General features: G+C 49.1%; 1 protein-coding gene across 2 annotated transcripts in view; it reads left to right on the top strand.

Annotated features, from left to right (window-relative positions):
* The first annotated feature begins 1,952 nt into the window (after positions 1-1,952).
* LOC119163888 (L-sorbose 1-dehydrogenase) overlaps positions 1,953-25,872 on the top strand; it is a 34,744-nt gene continuing 10,824 nt past the window's right edge. The window contains exons 1-6 of one of the 2 annotated variants that reach the window (XM_037415962.2): positions 1,953-2,081; positions 9,822-10,003; positions 10,708-10,910; positions 11,823-12,015; positions 18,519-18,650; positions 25,644-25,768. In XM_037415962.2, the coding sequence (XP_037271859.2) occupies positions 9,853-10,003; positions 10,708-10,910; positions 11,823-12,015; positions 18,519-18,650; positions 25,644-25,768 (804 nt within the window). In that variant the 5' untranslated portion in view covers positions 1,953-2,081; positions 9,822-9,852. The other variant, XM_075872253.1, reaches the window with a different exon arrangement.

Raw genomic sequence — 25,872 nt, 5'->3', positions numbered from 1 at the left:
TAATCAGTTGCTGTAGCAGACAGAGGTCATCACAACTAAACTCGCATCGCCTGTAACGCAGGACCGTTGCAACGGTGGTCGTAATTCTATCCCCGAAGGTTTCAGGTTCGATTCCAGCCACGGCGGTACGCTAGAATCTCGTGTGCTGCGCGCAATACGCCCCTGTGGTCTATGGCGCTCGACTGCGGGCCAGTAGGTCGCGGGATCTAGTCCCGGCCGCGGCGGCTGCGTTTTCGATGCAGAGTAAAACGTTTTAAGCCACGTGTGCATAGATTTGGTTGCACCTCAAACAACCCCACGTGGTCCAAACGTCCGGAGCCCTGCAACACGTTGTCTCTCATAATCATATTGTGGTTTTGGAACGTGAAACCCAAGATATTATAAGTCTTTGCTGTTCAATGTTGGCTGCGCGTGTAAGAACATCAGATGGCAAACATTTTCGGAAATACTCCACCACGCAGCGAAAGCACAGTTGCATTTTCTCAAAGACAACGGCCTGTTTCACCGTTTGTGATGGTGAAACTGTTACGCGTCGGCCCAGTCAGTGGTCGTTTCTCTCCCTTCCTATAACCTTCGTTCCCCTCTCCCTTTCCCTAGTCCAGGGTAGTCTACCGGGGCTCAGCCCTGGTTTACCTCCCTGCCTTTCTTCTTGTGTTCTCTCTCTCTCTCCACCACGCTGTAAACACGGCAAGAAAGAAAAGATGCAAGCTTACGGTGAGGAAATTCGTAAAAAAAGGAGTGGTGTGCTTGTAAAGACATTTCAACAAGCCTATACGTGTCTTCCTGAAGATTAGATTAGAACGGCAAGTCCGCTAGTGAAATTGTCGGCTGGAGCACAGAACCCCCGTTTGTGGATTTTTTTTTCATCTATTATGCCATGTCTCATAGTAATCGTATGCATTTTGTCATTTACTTTTTTATTCATATAGATACCCTACGGGGCCCGGAGGGAATATTACACAGGGGGAATCACTAAGGAGTTATATACAGTCACACTTCAGGCACATGCCCCGCCACGGTGGTCTGGTGGCTAAGGTACTCAGCTGCTAACCCGCTGGTTGTGGGATCGAATCCCGGCTGTGGCGGCTGCATTCCCGATGGAGGCGGAAATGTTGTGGGCCCGTGTGCTCAGATTTAGGTGCACGTTAAAGAACCCCAGGTGGTCGAAATTTCCGGAGCCCTCCACTACGGCGTCTCTCATAATCAATGCGTCTCTCACCCCACAAATCAATCAAATCAATCAATCACTTCAGGCACACAGCAACTGAAAAGTAAAGTACTATACAATGCAATAACAACAACAGTTCATAATATCAATAACATCAAGATATTTTTATAGGTTTGTTCAGTTTCTGAAATGAACATAATCCAAGATGACATGCGCATTAAAAAAATGCAATCAAGTGATTTATTTAAAAGTTTTATTACGCTCGAGAAACAAGTGGATAGCTGACTGAAAAGACTGATGATCGTTTACAGCGGAAACATTAGATGGCAGTGAATTCTATTGATCTATTGCTAGCGCAAGAGGTCAATCGCGGTGTTTTTCAAGGTGAGAAAAAAATGGTTTGACTTTATAGGCGTGGTATAAGCTTGTCTTCCTCAAGGTTAGATTAGAATGGTGTGTAAACTGTTAGTTATTATTATTATTATTATTATTATTATCATTATTATTATTATTATACATCTAACACAGCTTAGACGATGCGGTGCCTTTTTCTGAATTCTTGAACAAGACTTTCCGAATTATCACTGGGTAGAAATTCAGCGGTGACCACTGCCTTTTGCGACACGTGTAACATCTGCAAATCTGTTTTTGCGGCCTCACCGTCAAAAACAATGCCCTTACAGCCTTGGACAGTGCGAGGCGGCCATTGTGCTCTGCACAAAGCGAGTTATTGGTCCCGCCACAAAGATGGACGCCGTGGCGAGCGAGACTCGTGCAGGAGCTACGGGACATCGCCGACGTGGAGACAACAATGCATTCGCCGGCCACGTCTCGTCTACGCACCGAGACCGTGGGCCCGTGGTTCCGTACAGAGTCGGGATTACGCAGGGGAGTCGACTGGACATTCGACGCGGTAAGTGTATTGGGCAAGCGGGTATTGTACTTAGTCACAGCGGAACTGCAGTGTCTCTATCGTTGCCGTCGTACCTGCTATTGAGAATCCGTGCAAATTTTACCAATGGCAGGAAGAAATCGACCTACAACAGTGAGTTAAGTGCACCTCTGTTACGGCACTATGGAAGCAAATCACATCCCACGTAATAGTAGCATGGCTAACTTTAGAGTAGAGAAGAGTGTAACCTTAGACAGTAGCACACATTTACTCTGGAGGATTGACCAAGAACCGGGTAGGTTTCAGAAGTTCCTAATTATTTATCTATGAGTTATATCGAAAGACTGGCCACATAACCAGCAGTGGCAACACTCAGCACATAAACAGCATTAACACTCCACTATTTTGGAAACAACCCATGCCACGGAGTTTACTGAAATGTCCGGAAAACAGTTGCTGAAAAACTTTGCGGCGGGTAAAATTAATCTTGATTATTCATGTTCAGGGCAATCGGAAACAGTCGTGTAGATAGATATTGTCACAGTAGCGAAGAGCTGTTCGAAATTTGTGCTGAAATACTTGTGAAGTCTCAGGCACGGCTGATCGTTAAAGCCATGTTGTCACGTAAGAGTGGGGCTAGCCCGAAGACAGGAGACCGGGAGGCTTGTAGAAATAGAAGGACATCCGTTTACTTGGCGGACTTGCACCCACTAAAGGAAAGCAGACACATCGGCTTAGCGGGTGGCGAACAGCGTGTTCGACGGCCGTCGGGGAACAGAATGTCCCACTGGATTGCAGGGCGCGTTCACCATCCGAGATACAGTCGTCGTAGCATCTGGGGCTATCTCGTAATCTACGAATTGTCGACGTGCGGGCCACGATCTTTGCAGATGAATCGTGGTGCATCCTGGACCACGATAAGGCCGCGTGCCGGCGGTATCGGCATGCGCAACACTATCCGCAATACGCTTCGCGGCATTGCTCCCCTCCTCAACGTAAGCATCGACCCGATGCTTTGTTTAAAATAAAACCAAAACAAAGGGACAGCCTATGCGAAGGTAAATGTCAAATGAGCACGAATCAGGCACACATAAACAAAACAAGAGATGCAAACAGGGAGCGTCCTTTAGCGCGCATGATAGGGCTTCAAACGGGTGACGTGTACCACTTCTTGTCGTGCGTGGCGTCGTTGGGATGAGCTAGCCCCATCAGGGACCACTTCATAGTCCACTTCACCCACTTGACGGATGACTTTGTATGGGTCGAAATAACGGCGCACGAGTTTTTCGCTTAATCCGCGGCGGCAAACGGGCGTCCAAACCCAGACTCTGTCACCTGGCCTGTATGTTAAATTGCGTCTCCGCAGGTTGTAGCGTCTTGCGTCGTTTCGCTGTTGGTCTTTTATGCGCAGACGAGCAAGCTGCCGGGCTTCTTCTGCGCGCTGAAGGTAGGCGGCCACGTCTAGGTTGTTTTCATCAGTGACATTAGGCAGCATGGCGTCCAGGGTAGTAACAGCATCCCTCCCGTGGACGAGATTAAATGGTGTCATTTTAGTGGTCTCCTGCACCGCGGTGTTGTAGGCGAAGATCACGTAAGGCAGGATTAAGTCCCAGGTCTTGTGTTCTGTGTCCACGGCAATGGTCTTGTTGAAGCGTTCCGTGAGACCGTTTGTCTGCGGAGAGTACGCAGTTGTTCTTCGGTATGACTGTAATGTAAGATTGCCCGAGTAAGATCAGCCGTAAACGTCGTTCCCCTGTCTGTTATTAGTACCTCAGGTGCGCCATGACGGAGGAGAATTGATTCGACAAAAAATTTGGCAACTTCTACGGCTGTGCCGTTCGGAAGGGCCTTAGCTTCAGCGTATCGGGTAAGGTAATCAGTGGCCACTATGATCGACTTGTTACCGGATGTTGACGTGGGGAAAGGTCCAAGCAGGTCCATACCAATCTGTTGGAATGGTCTCGACGGGGGTTCAATTGGCTTGAGAAATCCAGCTGGTTTTGTTGGAGGTCTCTTCCGGCGCTGACATTCACGGCAACTCTTGACGTACCGGGCAACATCTGAGGAGAGGCGGGGCCAGTAGTATCGCTCTTGAATTCTGTGGAGTGTGCGTGTAAAACCGAGGTGGCCTGCAGTGGGTTCGTCATGTAACGCTTGTAAAATTTCTTCTCTGAGGCTGCTTGGGACGACAAGAAGGTAAGCTGCCTTATTCGGTGTGAAGTTCTTTTTAACGACCACCCCGTTTTGCACACAGAAGGAGAATATCCCACGCTTGAACAGTGCAGGTGGTATGGAGGCCTTTCCTTCGATGTAGTTGATCAACTGTTGTAGAATCGGGTCTGAGCGCTGCTGTAATGCAAAGGTGCTGCTGCTGATAGGCCCAAGAAAGGCATCGTCGTCTTCATGGCTTGGTGGTGTGCCGACAGGGGCTCTTGAGAGGCACTCTGCGCCGGAGTGCTTACGACCAGACGTGTAGACCACTTTCACGTCAAACTCCTGAAGCCGTAGGCTCCATCGAGCGAAGCGGCCAGAAAAGTCCTTCAAACTGGCCAACCAGCACAACGCATATGGTCTGTTACGACCTTGAAGGGTCTGCGATACCAGTATGGGCGGAATTTCGAGGGGACCCATACTATCGCAAGACACTCCTTCTCAGACGTGGAATAGTTCACTTTCGCTTTCGACAGTGAGCGGCTTGCATACGCGATGACGCGCTCGCAGCCCTTGTGCTTTTTGAACGAGAATGGCACCTAAGCCGATGCTTCTGGCGTCTGTATGTATCTCAGTTTCGGCATTTTCATCAAAGTGACCCAGCACCAGCGGCTACTGTAAACGTTGTTGAAGTTCTTTGAATGCCTCACGTTGCGCAGCTTTCCATTTGAAAGGGGCGTCCGACTTGCTGAGCCGCGTCAAAGGGTCAGCAATGTGTGAGAAGTTCTTGACGAACCGCCGGTAATAGGCGCACAGTCCTAAGAATCGGCGCACTGCTCTCTTATCTTGCGGCTGAGGAAACTGTGCGATAGCGGCTGTCTTCTCGGGATCTGGTCTTACGCCATCTTTGCTTATAACATGGCCAAGGAACTGTAGTTCTTCATAGGTAAAATGGCATTTTTCTTGCTTCAGTGTCAGCCCTGATGACTTAATTGTGTCCAGTACCGTCCGGAGCCTTTTCAGGTGGTCGCTAAAGTTGGAGGCGAAGACGAACACATCGTCCAGGTATACGAGACATATTTGCCACTTGAGGCCTGCCAGTACTGTGTCCATTAGACGCTGGAAGGTTGCTGGAGCGGAACAAAGTCCAAATGGCATCACTTTGAACTCATACAATCCATCCGGCGTGATGAAGGCGGTCTTTTCTCGGTCTCTTTCATCAACCCGAATTCGCCAATACCCTGTCTTCAGATCAATGGACGAGAAGTACCTTGCATCACTAAGATGATCTAGGGTATCGCCGATCCTTGGTAAAGGGTACACGCCCTTCTTGGTTACACTATTCAACCGTCGGTAATCGACGCAAAACCGAAGACTTCCGTCTTTCTTTTTGACAAGGACGACTGGTGCTGCCCATGGGCTTTTCGATGGCTGAATGACATCGTCGTGTAACATTTCCTCAACTTGCTCTCGGATGGCCTGACGTTCACGTGCCGACACACGATAAGGGGGCTTTGATGGAGAGGGCGGATGTCTTCTTGTGTTATGATTCGATGCTTTGCCAGAGAAGTTGGTCGGACCTGTGAAGAAGTGGCGAAACAGTCGTCATAACGTCAAAGAAGGTTCTGGAGCAGTTGCTGCTTGCATTGAGGCAAGGAAGGGTTAATGTCGAATGACAGTTGCGAGTTGTGGGTCTGTGGGGTGATGGTCGCTGGATTCGAAAGGGCGAGGGTGTCGCTGACTTCCGCGATTTCATCGAGAAAGGCAATGGTCGTGCCTTTGGCCAGGTGACGGTGTTCTTGGCTGAAATTTGTTAGCAGCACTGGGCCCTGTCCATTCCGGAAGTCCGCAATGCCTCTTGCGATTGCGATATCACGGCCAAGCAAAAGCTGTATGTTACCTTCGACGACGCCATGAGCATTTTCGGCAGTACCAGTGGTTACGGGGATTAGGGTCATTGATCGGAGTAGGACGCTCACGTCATTCTCGAGCACACGGAGGGCTGCGCGATTATGTGGTGCCGAGTATGAATTTATGGCTTCATTCGAGGAAAGTTTGATGGATCTGGACGCCAGCTCAATAACCGCGAGATGTTGAGTCAAGAAGTCCATGCCGAGAATGACGTCACGGGAGCACTGTGGGAGCACCAAGAAAGTCGCAAGGTATGTGTGACCATCGAATGTCACCCTTGCAGTACATCGCCCCGATGGGGTGAGGAGGTGGCCTCCCGCTGTGCGGATCTGCGGGCCGTCCCAAGCCGTCTTAACCTTCTTCAGTTGTGCTGTCAATGGCCCGCTGATGACCGAGTAGTCAGCCCCTGTGTCAATCAAGGCAGTTAGCGGGTGGCCGTCGATAGATACTTCAAAATCGGTGACACGTGGGCTGGAGTTGCGCGTTGGTTTTGGGTTCGGGTTGTTGCTACGTTTTGCTTCGTTTTGCTTCGTCTCGCGGCTTGGGTTGTTGTGCGTTGTCGTCGTCGTAGATGATGTGCTGTCGTCATATATGGTCGTCGGTGGAGGGTCTTCAGCTTTTCCTCTTGAAACAACCTCACCTCCAAAGGTTGCTGGTTTTAGTTTCCCCTATGGGGGTTTGGGGACCTTCCTTCGTTCATTGTTGATGCGGTTCGGTGACGTGAAGCGTTGGGATGGCGGTGATAGAGAACGGCTGGACAAGTACTCTGTATGGCGCAAGTAGTCTTCAATTGCCGGAGGTCGTTGTCCAGGGCATGGCCGTGGTGCCCGAGATGAGAAGCCATATGCAGTCCCATCCGCCTGTAGGGGCAGTGTCGAAGAATCTGGCTGGCCTCACCGCAGTGAAAGCATAGGGGACGGTCATCGGGAGTTCTCCAGGTGTCACACTTTCTTTGGCTCGGGCGTCTCTCGTATGTAGGGTGGGCGGGGAAGGGTGGATGGCTACTTGGGGCTGCAGCGTACCGTCGAGGACTGTGCTCGTTTCGTCGGGGTGGCCTAGTGTTCACTGCAGCGGCGTAAGTCATTGCTTCGGCCTCTGTTACTGTCGTCGCTGATGAAGAGCCAAGCGCCTGCTGTCCAAGACAGATGCTGCTTGGGGGGCTGGGGGGTAGGAGGTAGCAATAGACGTAGTTCTTCTTTAACCACTTCTCGAATAGCTTCCCGCAGATCGTTGGTGGTTAGCCCACCTCGAATTGGTTCCGAGTAGAGCGAGCTGAGCTGAAACGGGCGGTTGTATTGCCGAGTCCGGGCGTCCAGGGTCCTTTCTATGGTGTGCACTTCTTCAGTAAATTCGGTGACTGTTTTAGGAGGGTTCCTTATGAGGACGGCACCCCTCGCATTAGGTATCCGACCTTTTTGTCTTCGGTCATGTCTTGGTCCGCACGTCTAAAAAGACGTTTGATTTCTTCGACGTACACGTTTAGGGTCCCATTGGGCTGTTGGGTCCTCGATTCTTGCAGTAGCTGGGCCCTTTCTTTTCGCATGATACTGGTGAAGGTCCTGAGCAACTCATTCTTCAGAAATTCCCAGGTGGTCAGTGTGGTCTCATGGTTTTCATACCACGTTTTGGCGGGGCCGTCCAGGGAAAAGTAAACGTATTGCAGCTTCATTTCTTCATCCCACCTGTTTACGGTAGCCACGCGCTCGAATTGGTCGAGCCATTCTTCTGGGTCTTCAGCGGTATAACCATGGAAAGTTGGGGGCACCCGCGGCTGCTGCAGCATGACAGGGGTAGGTGATTGCGGTGTGCTCATAATGGCTGTGGAAGCGTCCTTTCGTGGTCGCGTGGAGTCCGGTAGCGGTCCCAGCTCAGGTGGCAGGTTTCGTAGGTGGCGGCTGCTTCGAGTATCTGTGTCTTCAGCGTCCTCGTTTTCTGCAGTGGCTGTTTTAAGGTCATTCTTGTGCATACCCAGCACCTCCACCAGATGTCACGTAAGAGCGAGGGTAGCCCGAAGACCGGAGACCGAGAGGCTCGTAGAAATAGAAGGACATCCGTTTATTTGGTGGACTTGCGCCCATTAAAAGAAAATAGACACATTGGCTTAGTGGGTGGCGAACAGCGTGTTCGACAGCCGTCGGGGTACATAATGTCCTACTGGATTGCAAGGCGCGTTCACCATCCGAGATACAGTCGCCGTAGCATCTGGCGCTATCTCGTTATCAACAAATGGTCGACGTGCGGGCCACAATCTTCGCACATAAATCGCGGTGCATCCTGGACCACAATAAGGCCACGTGCCGGCGGTATCGGCATGCGCAACACTACCCGCAATACGCTTCGCGTTACGTCCCTGATGGCCGTCCTTCAGACCCTTCTGGCCGCCTCGCTCGATGAGGGCCAAACCTCATAAGCGCGAAAATGCACGCGACAGTGACGAGCGACGCTATGAGCGACGAAACAGGGCGTTCGCGCGACGTGTCGCGTGCTCGTTTTCGCGCGATCGCTCGGTTCTTCAGATTTGGAAACCGTCGCTCATCGCCCGGAAGTGCTGGGCTCAAGCAGCCAATAGCGAAATACCGGAAAAGATAGACTACATAGGTGCACGTGACCCTGCCCGAGTCACGTATGCGCAACAAGAAATAACGCAATGTTTATTACGCATGTGCATATAAAAAAGTGCTGCAAGGCAATAATAAACACTTTCCGTTTCATTACACAACAATATATCTTATTTTTAAATTGCATACCGCTCGCTACGCGGTTTACTTGGTGCGAGTAGACGGCCTCATGCCAGCAACAGTGGAATTCGCTCGCCGAAGCCGTCGCGTGAATGAGGTTTGCCTGCGCTAGCGACTGATCGCGCGAAGCCGATCTACGTCGCGTCGCTTGTCGCTGTCGCGTGCATTTTCGCGCTTATGAGGTTTGACCTTGAAGCCGTAGGCTCCATGGAGCGAGGCGGCCAGAAGCCGCTGAGGAACTGAGGATCACAAGCCGCTGATCGTTAAAGCCATGTGATGGTTGAAAGCTGTTGACCCCCCCCCCCCCAAAGTCTCCGTTTCCATTACATATCGAAAAGTGGCATTTCGGAAGGCGAAACACTGAAGTCGCGTGCATGCTGCGATGTCGGCGCGCGTTAAAGAACACCAGGTCGTCTGAATTTTCGGGGCCCAACACTATGACGTGCCTCAAAGTTACATCGTGGTCCTTACTCGTGAGACATCATATATCATCATCATTTCTATGCCACTCGTGCCATTGCCATGCCATGCCATGCCATGCCATGCCATGCCGTCCGTGCCATGCCGCCCGTGCCATGCCACCCTTCTTATCTTTCAGCGCTTTTGTCGGCACGAGAGGAGATAAAATGCAATAGCAGCGTGCGACAGATCTTTGTAACTCCACTCGTGCTGGGTGGATTTTAAGTATTTTTGCGGCAGTGTATTCGTGCGACAATAAAGTGCTTTAGTGAGGCTACTTGAAAAAGTTTTGCATGGCCCCGTTAAGAGGCGCGCAAGTGACTATGTCAGAAATGCTATTTTTATCGTTACCTTAACATCAAATGTTTGCACAGACATAAAAACCATTACGAACCGTTACGGGACATTTTGCTTTTCGTTGTGGAACAGAAACAGAACATTTGGCGGTGGAACGAAAGAAAACCGAATCGTAAAACATGTCCTTCCGACACACTGCCCACAGGAGCTGACTTCGCCAGCGGTGTAACGCCGCCATGATCAGCTCTGGGACGATCCCGTTCGTGATTCCCAAGTGGGCCGCCTTCCTGCTGGCGCAGATGCTGTCGCTGTTGCAGATGAGTCAGCCGCCTGGCATCAACTACTACCACACCGAGAAGCTGCACGAGGAGTACGACTACGTCATCGGTCAGGCAGTGACGCCGCTCATCATCTGTATATCGATTGACTTGCGCACAGCAAGCAGGCTGTATGTTGCGTCACTGGTGACCAAACATGTGCACTTTATAATTCCGCAATTATCAGCAAGCAGGCTGTATGTTGCGTCACTGGTGACCAAACATGTGCACTTTATAATTCCGCAATTATCAGAGACATTTTAGCATATAATCTATTTGTGTAATTCTGTGAACCCCCAGAATAAGGCGGATTTGCAAATGGAGTCTGTTGGACGAGTGACTCAAAGATGGCTATGAATTCATGATACAGGAGGTTTGCGGAGAGACCCGGATATACAAGATAATACAGCAGAACACAAACACCTTCCTAGAAAGGGGAATTATGCTGCTCACATTCATCATGAAGCCGACAGACAATGATAGACAACGAAAGCATCAGTGAGAAACTTTCTTGGTTATTAAGATAACGAAATGACAGAGAGGTTAAATAAAGTCATACAAAGGTGCACTCTTCCCTCACGTGTGGCTATGCTTTCGCCTGTTATTTGTACTTACTTCATATCTCCGCTTTTTCAAACAACTATGAGCATGAGAAGTAAATTTCGTGGTGTTTGATTTGGCTATCCTTTTTACTGCGTATGCACACATTCACATGTGCGAGAATATAGATGGTAGAACTACACAGCGTACAATGTTGCCGCGCACCCTCTGCAGTTGGCGGTGGTTCGGCGGGATGTGTGCTGGCCAACCGACTGTCGGCCAATCCGTCCGTCAGCGTCCTCCTGATCGAGGCCGGCGGACCGGAAGATGCCACGACGGACGTACCGCTCTATGCGCTCCTCCACTACCACGGGCCGTACGACTGGAACTACGTCACCGAGCCGCAGGAGCACTCTTGTCTGTCTCTCAAAGAACACGTACGCTCGAGCAGGCTGTTCCAGTAGCCAGATAGCCCGCACAAAAGGGACTTTCTCTCTCTCTCTCTCTCTCTCTCTCTCACACACACACACACACGCACGCACGCACGCACGCACACAGACAGACAGACAGACAGACAGACAGACAGACAGACAGACAGACAGACAGACAGACAGACAGACAGACAAACAGACAGACAGACAGACAGAAACGTTCCAGGTACCCTTGTTGTGGCCTATACTTTGCGTATCGCATACCTCAACAGGTCTAGTCACCCATTTTTAGTTTTATAAATATGCAAAACAGAGGAATCTGAGTATGGTATATATGGGAGTTACAATGTATGACGCTTTAGCCATGGAGAGTAGGAACGATGGGTAATACATTACATACATCTGCCTAACCTCCGTTCTTTCGGGCCTTTGTAGCTTTCCGACTTTTGAAGCAGGTAATTATGGGAAAAGTTCAGTGGCACGTGCCACTTCACTACGTTTAAAATTTTATACTCACCAGTTTAAAATCAGCTCGTGCCGTTCATGACTATAGCCCTTGTTTTATCCCGCGCAAATGTCAAAACAGAATTTAAAAAAAATGTCACAAGTGCGTTTCTCGGTGGTGTTGAGCCCCATTCAAATATATTGGTGTGAGCGCGTACGTGTGCTCACGAAATGCAAACATTCTGGGAAAGGGCGGGCGGATGTTGAATCTCCTAAACCAGTTCCACGACTACGCCACTTCTGACTGACAAGGGCTCACTCACTACAAGAAAGTTCACTTACACACTGGCCATTTGCATGGCGTTCACTACGCATAAAATTCACTGCAACTTGGAAGCCTAGTTGCACCTAGCCGGACGTGCTTGGGGCTGTCCCGAATCTTTTGGCGAGTCTTCATTGCGTACGGTAACGCAGCGCAGCCCGTGGCCCCGTGGCAAGGCTCTGGGAGGCTCGAGCGTCATCAACTTCATGCTGTACGTGCGGGGCAACCGGCGCGACTACGACAACTGGGCGAAAGACTACGGCGCCAAGGGCTGGAGCTACGACGAGGTGCTGCCCCACTTCAAGAACATCGAAAACTGCCACATCAAGGCCTACTCGGACAACGGTAAGTAAGCGCACAACTGTGGAACGGACAAACGATAAGGGTTACGCGTAATAGGAAGGCGTGTGAGGAGGGAAGAGGGGAGAGTACGCCGCCTCCCCAATCCTCAATAAGGTTCCTCAATCGCACTTGTCCTGTCAATGTTGTAAAGGCAAGGCTATGACCATGCCGGTTTTTAACAATAATGACCACCGCAGGCACCTGAATTTGCATCCAAAGGGCTGTTCCTATTTTTACCACCGGAAATCCTGGGACGAAAAGCAGGCCGCTGTGAGAAGCATGTCAGTGTTTTATTTTCATTTTAGATTTCACTGAGAAGCCTTTGTTTTGTTGCCTAGTGAGTAACCTTGCGCAGGCTTATGGTTACGCAAGTGTTGAAGTAATATTAACTTTAGGGTGACACAGTATTATGGGTTCAAAAATGTTCCCGAATCTGGGTGAGTTCATGAGCAAAAATTATACTCCGACTTAAGACAACAAAATATAAAAAAAGACTACACAGACGTTTCGCCACATATGAGGGTGGCAAAACGTCTGTGTAGTTTTTCTTATATTTTGTTGTGTTGAGTAGGAGTATAATTTTTAAAAAAAGATTAAGGAGGCACTAACGACGATGTTTGTGGTGTTGTGCATCATGATAATGCCACGTGCCATGCCGTTCTGCGCAGCTGCCACTATAGAGCGACAGCCGTCGCGTCATTTAGATAGGCTAGAGCGGACTGCGATTAACTTCCGATGGGCTTATTGTATCAGACAGTGCAGTATCTGATAATAGGTGTGTGCATGTTCTGTGTTGTCCTCTGAATGCTTAAATAACTGGCAGCGCGTAAGCTGTGGGTTGTTCTTTGGTGGAACGGCAGCTGTGCATGGGCACGCCACTCCGATCCTGTTAGTGTTCCTTTTGTGTCCTAAGCGAGAGGCACAAGTATGCCTCCTTACTAACAAACCTTGTCTGCTGCACCCTCGTCTTCTGTGGATTCCAGTGACGACGACGCACGTCACATCTGGTGGAGGTACTGGGTATGTTCAGTAACCCCTCGTGCAGCCGTGACGCCAGTCCTCACCAAGCAAAGGAAGACGACCAGAGAAGAAGCCGCCGACAGCTAGGACTTCCCCCGGAGCACAGCCTCCTTCCAGAAAAACCACCCGCCACGAAAGAAGCCAGGCCTGTCAAGATGAGTGAAGCCCAGTTGCCAACAGCCATCGCATTGCAGCAACCCCGTGAACCCCCTAAACTCCGCGGAACGCCGTGTGACGACCCCGAGGACTGGCTGAAACAGTTCGAGCGCGTGGCGGCCATCAACAAGTGGAATGACGAAGCGAAATTACAGTGGGTCTACGTTACACTGGAAGAGTCTGCACGTACCTGGTTTATCAACCACGAATCCGTGCTTAGGACGTGGGAGGATTTCAAAGGCAGCCTTCTTCGGACGTTTTCAAGCGTCGCTCGCAAGGAACGGGTGGAGAGGCAGCTGCATTCCTGCTTCCAGCTCCCTAACGAGAGCGTCGCTGTCTTCGTCGAAGAAATGAAGCATCTATTTGGTCGAGCAGATCCGGAAATGCCAGAGGAAAAAAAAAACTCGGATTCCTTATCAGAGGAGTGAAGGAAGAACTTTTTGCTGGATTAATGCGCAATCCACCGCAAACTGTCTCCCAATTAGTAACGGAAGCAGCCGCCATGGAAAAGATTATCTATGTGCGGCGGAGACAGTATGGATGCCCTGCTCTTGTAGGCGGTACGTCGCCGGCCGAGCTTAATGCTGTAACCGTCAGCAACCTTCGCGACACCATAAAGGCTGTTGTGCAAGAGGAACTACGGAAGATGTTCCCGAGTTCTTGTCCTCAAGCCGCGACGTTGAGCGATGTCGTCAGACAAGAAGTTCTGCAGGCGCTGGGGACCGGGCCATTAGTTCCACCAAGCCAGGAGCCTGAGTGGGTTCCACGAGGACCGCAAATCATGTCGTACGCCGCGGCCGGGCGCAACCCGGTGCGCCCCGCCCAACCGGCGTACTCTCCCCCGCCACGCCCACAACCAAATGTCTACCGACCTCCTGCCGAAAGAGCCGTCCCTAGAAAGTCCGACGTGTGGAGGACTGACGACCATCGCCCGCTGTGTTTCCACTGCGGTGAACCTGGCCACTTGTACCGTAACTGTTTCTATAGGAACCTCGGAATACATGGATTTCACGTCGGCGCTTCACGCCCGCAACCTGGTCAAAGACCAGCTGAGATTGAAGACTATTTGCAGCGACAAAGTTTGCCAGCGGGCTGCTGCAGGTCACCATCGCCTTCGTTTCACCGTTACCCATTGCCACGCCCTGCCAACACAGGAGCATCACGGGGAAGGTCCCCTAGCCCTCATGTGGGAAACTAAAGACGGCAACCAATGGAGGTGTGGTTGCTGCCCGGCGCACCCCTGAAGACCCTCCCCCGCCCGAATGTCCCAGTGAAGCAACACTACCTGCAGCGTGTGAGAGACACGAGCGACATATCAGCACCAAGTTCCGTCCAAGCCGCAACAGTACACCACGACAGACCTGCAACGCCGAGGTAAAATCGACTGATCTGGCAGTGAAAATCGACAACCGGGACGTAATTGCGTTGGTTGATACCGGTGCTGACTTCTCCGTCATGAGTGGGGTGTTCGCCGATCAGTTGAAGAAGGTGCTGACTTCGTGGGAAGGCCCGCAGGTACGAACAGCAGGTGGTCACGTCATAACACCAAAAGGAAGATGCACAGCTCATGTGGATGTGGAAGGGCATACGTACCCTACTGTTTTCGTCTTCCTGGACCAGTGCTCTCGGAACGTCATTCTCGGTGCGGACTTCCTTTCGGCAAACAAAGCAATCATAGATCTTCGAGCGCAAACAATTACCCTTTCACCAGATACGGGCGTCACGCGAAATCCAAGTCCTGCATTATCAGCGGCGCTAATGATTCTCGACGAACACATCAGATGCCACCACGCTCGAGTGCTGTCATCCCCGTGGGCGCTGACAGCTGCATCTGCGCGGAAGGTTTGTTCCAGGTCAACCAGAGTTTGCTCTTTGAAAAAGGTTTGGCTATCGCCAGAGGAATCATTCCCATCGTTGAAGGAACCGTCAGTATACTAATCACTATTTTCTGCTCGGAATATCGTCACCTTGCAAAGGGCACCACTGTAGCACTAATCGAGACCATCCCGGTCATAAGCGATGTACTCACGATCGACGACGCACTCCATCCTCGTACACATGACGTGTTCTTTAACGTGAATCCGGCGTTGCCCCTGGAAAGACACGAAAGGTTGCGGAAACTGCTCTATAGCTACCAGGATTGTTTCGCCACGTCACCCAAGATCCGCCAGACAACGCTTGTGAAACATCGCATCATAACTGATGAAATTGTGCAACCAAGTCACCAATCGCCACACCGTGTGTCCATGAAAGAGCGCGAGGCAATCCGGAAACAGGTACAAGAAATGCTTCATGACAACATCATTGAGCCCTCCCACAGCCCGTGGGCTTCCCCTGTAGTGGTCGTGAAAAAACTGGACGGCACTCCAAGATTCTGCGTCGACTATCGCCGACTCAATAAGGTAACGAGAAAGGACGTTTATCCGCTCCCTCGAATTGATGGCGCCCTCGATCGTCTCTGCAATGCCAGATACTTTTCATCTATAGATCTAAGGACTGGCTACTGGCAGGTGGAAGTTGACGAAAGGGATCGCGAAAAGATGGCGTTTATTACACCAGATGGACTATACCAGTTTAAAGTCATGTCATTGGGACTTTGCACTGCCCCTGCAACTTTCCAAAGGGACACCGTATTGGCTGGCCGGTAATGGCAAACTTGTTTGGTGTATTTGAACGACGTCATAGTCTTCGCTCCATTTTTCGAGGAACACATCAGCAGGTTAAAAGTGGTACTTGATGCACTTAAGGCTTCAGGACTTACGTTAAAGCCCGAAAAATGCCGTTTTGCCTACGAGCAGCTGAAGTTCCTTGGTCACGTCGTCAGTTCTGTCGGCGTTCTACCAGACCCAGAGAAGACAGCTGCAGTTCGAGACTTTCCGCAGCCCCGCGAAAAGAAGAGCCTCCGAAGCTTCCTCGGACTTTGCACGTACTATAGGCGCTTTGTCAAGGACTTCTCGCAGGTCTCTGAGCCCCTGACACGTCTAACGAAAGAAGACAGCGCGTTTTTGTGGGAAGCACCCCAAGAAGACGCGTTTCGGGAGCTCAAAAGACGTCTTCAAGCGCTCCCTATTTTGGCCCACTTTGACGAGAACGCGGCAACAGAAATCCACACCGACGCCAGCAGTGTCGGCCTCGGTGCCGTTCTTGTTCAAAGGCGGGACGGACGAGAACACGTCATCGCCTACGCCAGTCGATCTTTGTCTAAGACAGAGTATAATTATTCCACGACCGAAAAGGAATGCTTGGAAATTGTGTGGGCAACTTCCAAATTCCGCCCATATTTGTACGGCAGGCCTTTCACCGTCATTACCGACCACCATGCTTTATGCTGGCTTGCGAACCTAAAGGATCCATCCGGACGTCTCGCAAGGTGGAGCTTGCGGCTCCAGGAGTTCTACATATCGGTAGTGCACAAGAACGGAAGAAAGCATTCCGACGCAGATTGTCTGTCTTGAGCCCCGGTTGAGCAACCACCACCGTGTGCAGACGACGACGCCAGTTTTCTGGGCATGATCACCGCTTCCGACTTAGCCGCCCAACAACGGGCCGACCCTGAACTGAACTGTCTCATTGAACATCTTGAAGGAAAACGTACGGAGATACCCAAAACTTTCAGGTGTGCTCTTCACTCATTCTGCTTAAAAGACGGTGTCCTTGTGAAAAAGAACTTCGACCCTAGGAAGAGCACCTACCTTCTCGTCGTGTTGCCGTCATTGTGTCAGGAAATTTTGCAGGCGTCACATGACGAACCAACCTCCGGGTATCTTGGGTGTACACGAACGCTTTCGCGGATCCGTGAGCGTTACTACTGGCCGCGCATTCTAGAGGACGTCAAGCATTACGTACGGACGTGCCGAGATTGTCAACGCAGAAAGAGACCGCCAACGAAACCCGCTGGACTACTCCAGCCACTTCAACCCTCAACAAGGCCCTTAGAACAAATCGGAATGGACTTTTTGGGACCCTTTCCGACGTCTACCACAGGAAATAAGTGGATCATTATTGCGACAGATTACCTGACTCGCTACGCAGAAACCTGCGCCCTTGCTCGAGTCACTGCTGAGGAAGCCGCGAGATTCTTCGTTCACCAAATTGTCCTGTGCCATGGTGCACCTCAGGTCGTTATCACTGACAGAGGAATAACCTTCTGTTGCGAATAGATGCAAGCCATTTTGCGGTACAGTCACACCACCCATCGCTGAACTACCGCATACCACCCGCAAACTAACGGTCTCACAGAACGGCTCAACAAGACCCTGGCGGACATGATGTCGATGTACGTCGATGTTGAACATAAAACACGGGATGAAGTGCTCCCATATGTCACCTTCGCATATAATACGGCCGCCCAGGAGACAACCGGGCTGACACCATTCGCTCTTGTTTACGGACGGGAAGCGACAACGACTCTGGACGCAATGTTGCCGCATGTAAACGAAGGTGACCCGAACCCGGACGTAGCGATATTTCAACAACGCGCTGAAGAGGCCAGGCAGCTGGCTCGACTGCGAACGGCAACCAAGCAAGCGACGGATGCCCGACACTACAACCTGCGACACTGCCATCAGGAATACACACCCGGCGTACAAGTTTGGCTATGGGCACCAGTTCGCTGACGAGGCCTCAGTGAAAAGCTTCTGCGGCGTTATTTTGGCCCCTACAAAATTGTTCGTCGCGTAGAGCCACTGATCTATGAAATCGTCCCGGATGGTGTGACAGACTCCCACCAGAAAAAAAAACCTTGCCTCCACAAAGCCTGGACGATCACCTAGGATCTTCACTGATAGAAAGTCTTAAGAAATTAGTACCTGCAACTAAGCACTCATTACAGTGTATCACACGCAAAATTGCCCCGCCGCGGTGGTCTAGTGGCTAAGTTACTCGGCTGTTGATTCGTGGGCCGCGGGATTGAATCCAGGCTTCGGCGGCTACATTTTCGATGGAGGCGAAAATCACGTTAAACCCCACATATCCCTCAAATCAACACGTAAAATTGCCGGCACTATCAGTCTTTCGTTTTCTTCAAGTGAGTGCTCCAGGCAAAGCAGATGCATGCTTGAGATGAAAACGAAAACGAATTAGTGTGACTGTCGATTTAAGTTCAGAGTTTTTCAGATGCCACGAACCATTGTGTGAAGCTCTTTTAAGACACTGCAAAGAAAATGTTCGGGCCTCGAATCACGCCTGTGCGTATTACAAAATTTGGTTCCGCACTTTAATCTAGTTGCGGATCTTGGATCGACGAAACAGACTCCTCAATGGCTGCAATAAGTTAGAGCATATCTCTCTCTCTCTCTCTCTCTTGATTATTTTCCTTCTTTTTTGCGCAGGCTATCACAGTACAAGTGGTGAGCTGCCGTGTGCCTATCCCGAAACAAAATCACCTGTGAGCGAGGTGTTCCTGGAGGCTGGCGAAGAACTAGGCTACCCCCTTGGAGACTACAATGGTGCCAGCCAGACAGGTATATGCCATCTCATTGTCTCAATTACTAAGCCGCTGATTTTCTAATTAAAAGTGGTAGTAGTAGTTGTTGTATTAGCCCTAGTAGTAGTATTAGTGGTAATAGTTGCTGTACTAGCAGTAGTAGTACTTGTATTAGCAATAGTAGATGTAGTATATTAGCAACCGCAGTAATACTACTACTACTACTACTACTACTACTACTACTACTAATAATAATAATAATAATAATAATAATAATAGTACATATCTACCGGAGCACATCGGTGGCCAGCGTGACAGACGTTGACGTTCGCGTGGTCCATGCTTGCCGAGTTTCTGCCAGAATCGACTCACGCTTTCTCAAGCGTAGCGACAAGTGTTCGTAGGAGAACACGCTTGCTGCATTGGGTGGAGTCGCTGGGAAAAACCCTTTCGCGTCCTGGAGCTCCCCATCCGGTACGCTGCCATCCCAGTTCATAATGACAGAGCACTTCGATTTCTAGGAAGCCTCTTGCGCTCCCCATCCGCCCTTCCTCAGTATGCCATGTGCCTCGGTACAACAACAATACTACTACTACTGCTACTACTACTACTGCTACTACTACTATACTACAACTACTACTACTAATGATAATAGTAATAATAATCTGGGTTTTATGCCCCAAAACAATGATATCTATATATCAATATACGGCACGCCGTAGGGGAGGAGTCGGAAATTTCTACCATCTAGTATATTTTAAGGGGCATTGACATCGCACAGTACACAGGCCTCAAGCATTTCCCCTCCATCGGAATGCGACTGTCATGGCCGGTATTGAACCCGCGACCTTCTGGTAAGCTGCCTAGCACCATAACTTCTGCTCCAGCGCGGAGGACTGAATACGAATACAGCCGGCAACCAAAGTGTAATGGGCATGGGTCTGTCTGTTTGTTTGTTACAATATACCACTAGCGCACTCGGGGGAGAAAATTGTCGGCGCCGTGATGTACCGCATGAGGCGCATCCAGATCCGACAGCCTGCCGCTGAATTCCTTCTGATAATGTTTTCTCGCCAATCTTCAACCCTATCAGGCTCCTGGGTGCTACGCCCCAGTAGAGGCTGTGAATATTGTCATGCTGCACGGTTAGCTTGCGGTCGCATCGACACGAATCGACGCGGCTGACTTCTTGGCTGCCATTTCTTGCTGTAATACAAGAAAATCGAGGCGTCTGAATTCCAATATGAATTTGCGGCGTGTCGTGTACGTCACGTCTTCTATACAATAGCGCACCCAAAGTACGGCTGATGTAAGCCCTTAGGTTCTCTCGTATCCAGAAAGATTAGTTCGTGGCAGGGGTGGATCTCGCCATTCAATTGCAGCTGCATTAAATGGAAGATATCGGCGCAATAGGACATATCACATTGCATGTGTGTATGACGTAATAATGTACGTAGAAACATAATAGAACCACCTTCCGCTGAAGGGAAGCGTGTGTAGATGCGGAGCAGCGGGTGCTATCGCTTACCCTGGCGGCGGCGTTCACGCTGACACTCATCGCAGCGTTGCGCTGGAGAGAAACCTGGGGAGACGCAAAGCGCGCAGTGATGAACAGGTGTTTCCTACTGGAACATGCGAATCTCTGCTAATGGGCAATGGGAGATAAATGACTCCGATTGGGCACAGAGACCCGAAGTCCGCTTTCGTTTAACACTGCAAATACTTATTGCTCAACAACGCACAGAAATCAATTCCCACCGACACTACCTTGGAGATCAAGATCTGGTGCCTATATATGCGGGGTGGCCAGAGAACGGTTGTGCAGCGTGGCGCGAGTAGTTGGTTTTTAGGGGCGAAGCTCTTTATAGCTGCGCCCGTTCGTCCGTCGTAGCCATTGTAGTGTGTAACCAGTACAACATTTTGACCTCCAAGGTGGTGCCGGTGAGAGATTTCTTCTGTGCGTTGTTGTACAATAAAAAATGGTGCTCAATGTACATGCCAATGGCTGCTAATGGGGAATGAGAGACAGGGTCATTCGGCTTTTAATTAACGCACACGTTACGAACCCTATTAGCAGCCATTGGCATGTACATTGACCACTATCTGACAAGAAAGGGTTGCTACGTTATACTCGCTGGGTGTAACCTCCTTAGTTTCAGATAGGTTTCGCGAGCGTTGAGCCACAGTGCCATGAATACAATGAACTAGTATATACCATGAATTCGACGTGGTTAAATGTGGGAAGTAGACCCGAAGCGCAAGCCGTAAGAAAGTGTGCGTGTGCCACTTCTCGTTTAGTCCTTGGAATGTCCACTGGATGGCGGTGCTTTTATATGGGGAATATGTGATGAAAAGATGCGAGATGGTGGTACTTGGAGTGTTGAATAGATGGACGAACGGACACACAAACAGATGCATGGATGGACGCATGAACGGACGCAGGGGCAGATGCATGGACGAACGCAGGAACGGACGCACGAACAGACGCACGCACGGACGGGCGGATGGACGCATGGACGGTCACACAGACAGACGCATGGACGGACGGAAGCAAGAACGAATGGACGGACGAATGCTTCGCCCCACTCTCCATCATTAACTCCGTGTATATGCTGCCAATTTTTTTTCAATCAAGAAAGTCGCTTGCACACGCTGCCTGCGTCTACGTTTCGAGGCGAGAAAGGGGGAGCGTAGGAGAGAAGAGAGAGGGGTAGGGGACACGCATGCACATTGGAGGTGTAAACGCCGCTAGGAGAGTGCCTAGAGGAGAGAAAGAGGGGAGTGAACGTCGGGGTTGCGATGTGAGATAGGGTGGTAGCGTAGGAAAGGAGAGGGAAAGGGTGCTCGAATGCGCAGTAACGGTGGCCCCGCCGCACACTGGATTGAACTCGACCTTAAGACGCATCACATCTAAAAAAAATGCAGACTGGCACTAACGGTGCGTTCCATAAAAAAAATGCATAGTGAGTGAAAGACAGGGTGACCCATAGTGGTATCCATGGCGTTGGTTACCATGCTGCGACTCTCAATAACAATGGCTGTAGTTTGGTGGATGTCTGTTTGGTCCGGTGTTGAGGTTGGCCGACAGGCGTACGCATGGGGCGCGGTAATCTAATACACATAGACAGTCTGGAACGGTTACAAAAGTGTTTGTTTCAACTTGGAGGTGGCAACTGAGCTGCCGGGGGAAATGATAAGTGAGCTAAAAAAGAGGGGAGCAGTCGACAGCCGGACGTCAGCAGGTACGGGAAACCACTTCACTCGCGACATTCGGGGGCTAGATTGGGAACAGAGGTGCGCTTGGGACACAACAATGTGAAATCCGAAAACGCCCATGTCTATGCTTGGATTTCGGGTGCACGTTGAGGAGCCGCGTGGGCAAAATAAATCCAGAGGACCGCTCTACAGGTACCTTTCATTGCTAAATTAATCATGGCATGGTGCTTGAAATCTTGGCGCTATTGGCGTCACGAACTCAGGAATGTAAAGTAGGAACATTTTTTCTTATACATTGTGATAGTGCTGTTTGACATGCGCGCGCGCGCGTTTGTTTGTGTGTGTGTGTGTGTGTGTGTGTTCTTGCATGTCATACTTTTCAGGCACTGCTGTTGTTTGTCCTTCTTTCATATTGTGTTCAATATTCACTCAAGGGCTAAAAAGTAGCCGGAGCCTTCCTTGATTTCCTTATAAATCAAATCAATAAATAAAGAAAGAAAGCTGCATACGCTTGCCCTGAGGACTAGCCATTAAAAAAAGTTCAAGAGATGCATACGCGTACTGTTACCCTAATAAAGCAAAATATTGCATAGTTTTAACCAGTGTTATAGCGCGAATTTCCTGTTGACAACACTTGGAGGTCGTATAGACATCAAAATCACTGAAGGCCTTACTGAACTTTTTGCGTGGCAGTGGAATATTGTATAGACTATAGCACAACAGCCCCCCCCCCCTCTTTCTTGTGCACGTCTATTTCCCTCTTCGTTTTCTTTCCCATCTTTCTTCCCTATTCCCCCTTCCTCTAGTGCAGGGTAGCAAACCGGATGCTCCATTTTTTGGTTAACCTCTCTGCCTTTCCCTCATTTTATTCTCTCTCTCGTACAGACATCGTAGAAGATGCGTAACAGCCACTTATTTGTTCCTCGGTTACACGTCCCAAACATTGTTTTTGCATTGGCTGCTAAAAACCACCGTTTTCAAGAGCCCACTGAAACGCGCAGGAGCTTCAATGTACTCGCTTCCTAATTCCCTTGGGTAAAGTGTCAGACTATGTGCTTGTGCGCAAGCGCGCGTATAAGGGAGAGCTTGCTTCGGCCTTCACCGAGTGTTTTCACCAAGGCCCCGCCGTTCTAAAATTAGCGCGGAACCGGCGATGGACGTTGACAAGGTAACAGGGGCAGTCGTTTTTGCGAAACTGAGCGGCAATCGATGCTTCCGAAGCGCCGGTTATGGGACAGATAACTGCACTCGGGGAGAGAGAGTGGGGTAGGGCAAATCAGCTACGCAGCTTATTTATCACTCTCAGTACAACATTGTCTGCACGTCGCATACTGGTGACTAATCTTGCCTATCATGTCACGGCAGAGAAACAAATGCTGCATGTGTTGGATGCCGCCTACTCGGATGCACTTCCCCGCGAGTCCTGCGGGTGGCCATAACGACGAAGCTTGCCAATTATTTATATTTATTTATTTATTGATACTGTCAACACTCACTAGGTCGCTACAAGAGTTGAGGAAAAAAAAAGACAAGGATGCTACGTTCCACAAAAATTACACAGAAGTAACACAACGTTCCACAAAAACATGCAAAAATGACAAACATTGAAGGTGCAAAAATTTATATTAGATACAAACATAATAAAGCAGATGAACTGTACTAACACCGGCATACATAATAAAATAAAGCCACCTCTCACTAAAAAAGTAAAATGATAGATGGTTATAGATGGCGCCATATTTTCAGTGGGTGTGTTTCGGAGTCCATTTTTCTGGAGGAAATTCGTCGTTTATCGAAGCTTGCTTCTCATAAATCTCCAAGTCTCCAAAATTTGGCCTTCAATATTGCAGTATATGTTTTGCAATGTGTTCTTATTACGTTTGTTTCCAATTAAGGTGCCGCTCATTGTTGCTGCTGATCTTTTTTTGCCCATTCTTTATATTTCTTCTCATTTCCTATACATTTATCTTGTCAATTAAGCTGTTAATTAGCAATGCTGTAAACTCGCCAAAGTGTTTTTTTCGAGGTGGGGAAGATAATGATATTAGAACACGAAAGTATGTGAGAACACTAAGTGTTTTTTGCTGTATCAAACTTTTGAACACACAAACACATAAATATACAAGCATTGGTACTTGTATACAAAACATCTACGCTTGTTAATATTGCAGCCTTAAAGCATGTTGTAATAAACGCAAGCATACATTACGATGTTGCTGCCGCTGAGAGAGGCGCGCTCCCTTCGAACAATGATTCTCAGCTTTGAAAATGCCTTTTGAACGTTTGAAATTCCTTGTTAAAAGCGGTGTTTATCGAATAAATCAGAACTGCTACTAGTTTCGTTTACACCCCTGCTGCAATGTAAGAAGGATAAAGCGTTTTTAGGGGTGAATCTCCTAAAGGCGTGGGTCTGTCCATCCCTATGACATGTACGTGACTGCCAATAGCTGCACCTTTGCCAACTGTCCACTACTTCGTTCTTGCAAACATCCCAGAACGCCCCATCACCGACCCACCCCTTCACCGAACATAAAGCAAATATTGTTGAGAAGTAGCCAATGCTAAATGCAAGATGGTCGTGTATTTGTATCCAGGTGCGCGTTGAAGAACCTTAGATTGTCCCACCGTGTCCATTCCTTGTTTGTACGTGTTTGTATATATATATATATATATATATATATATATATATATATATATATATATATATATATATATATATATATATATATATATATATATATATATATATATATATATATATATATATATATATATATATATATAGTGTTTATCTCGACTGTGATGATGTAGTGGGTGATATTCGCGGATGGTTCACGGTTTAGCGATGAAACTCTCCAGCGCTTCACCCCACTCATCATCATTCACTCCGTGGATATGATATGCTGTGATTTGTTGCCACCTTCTGAAAATGATGTCGAAGATGATGAATGTTCAACCCCGTGAGGCTGTACTACAGATATGGAGGGCTAAACAGCTCCTCCCTGTGGCACGGACTGGAAGCATAGGCAGTTGCTTCCCAGACAGCAACTGCAAAGACTATGTCAGTTTTTCAGGAGCGTTGGTGGGAGTATTTAATCCTTGGGGAACAACGGGGTGCTACCAACATTTCATCTTTCAAAAAGTAACTGTTAAGGGACTAAGAGGTAATACCTTGCTGTTGTATACCAAAGGGAGCAATGGTTGTGGCAGCGCAGTTGCTCCCTTTCAAGGGCATAGCCAGAAATTTTTTCAGGGGTGTGGGGGGAAGGGGTTTAACTATACCTCATGTGTGTTTGGGCATGCGTTTGTATGTGGCCGTGTAAATATGCGGAAGGAAAATTTTAATGTTTCGGTGGTTTAACCCTCCCAATCTACCTTGGCACTGCTTCCTCAAATCAGCGACCTACGTTACTTTCTTCAGCCTTAGTGTGTTGTACCGTTAATTTTTCGTATTTTGGCATAGCGTGTTCTAGTGTTAATTTTTCGCAGTTTTATTATGGTATGGTGCCGTTCATTTTTCATATTTTGTCTTGGTGTGTTGCACTGTTCATTTCTTGTATTTTGTCTTAGTGTGTGCTAGTGTTCAATATTCATACTTTGTATTATTGTGTTGTACTGTTCATTTTTCGTATTTTGAGTTAGTGTGTTGTACTGTTCATTTTTCGTACTTTGTATTATGGTGTGGTCCTGTTCATTTTTAGTACTTTGTCTTAGTGTGTTGTCCTGTTCATTTTTCATATTTTGGCTGAGTGTGTTGTATTGTACAGTGGTATATAAGCAGTCGAGTGACTTGGCAGGTATTTCTTCTGTGCAGGGTTCTCGCGACTGCAGACGAACACCCTGGGTGGGTCCCGCTACAGTGCTTGCAAGTCCTTCATCAAACCGGTGGTACAGGCGCGGCGCAATCTGCACATATCACTTTTGTCTCATGCCACCAAGGTAAGAAAGCAACGTTATGTCCCACTTGTACATCAGTTGCGTCGCGTTCAAATTCGCAAGGTGAGCAAAAAAATGTAATAGGGATGTAGGCTATACAGAGTGTC

Source organism: Rhipicephalus microplus, chromosome 8 (assembly GCF_043290135.1).
Source record: "Rhipicephalus microplus isolate Deutch F79 chromosome 8, USDA_Rmic, whole genome shotgun sequence".
Classification (NCBI taxonomy): Eukaryota; Metazoa; Arthropoda; class Arachnida; order Ixodida; family Ixodidae; genus Rhipicephalus; species Rhipicephalus microplus.
This window is presented reverse-complemented; position numbering and strand designations above follow the sequence as displayed.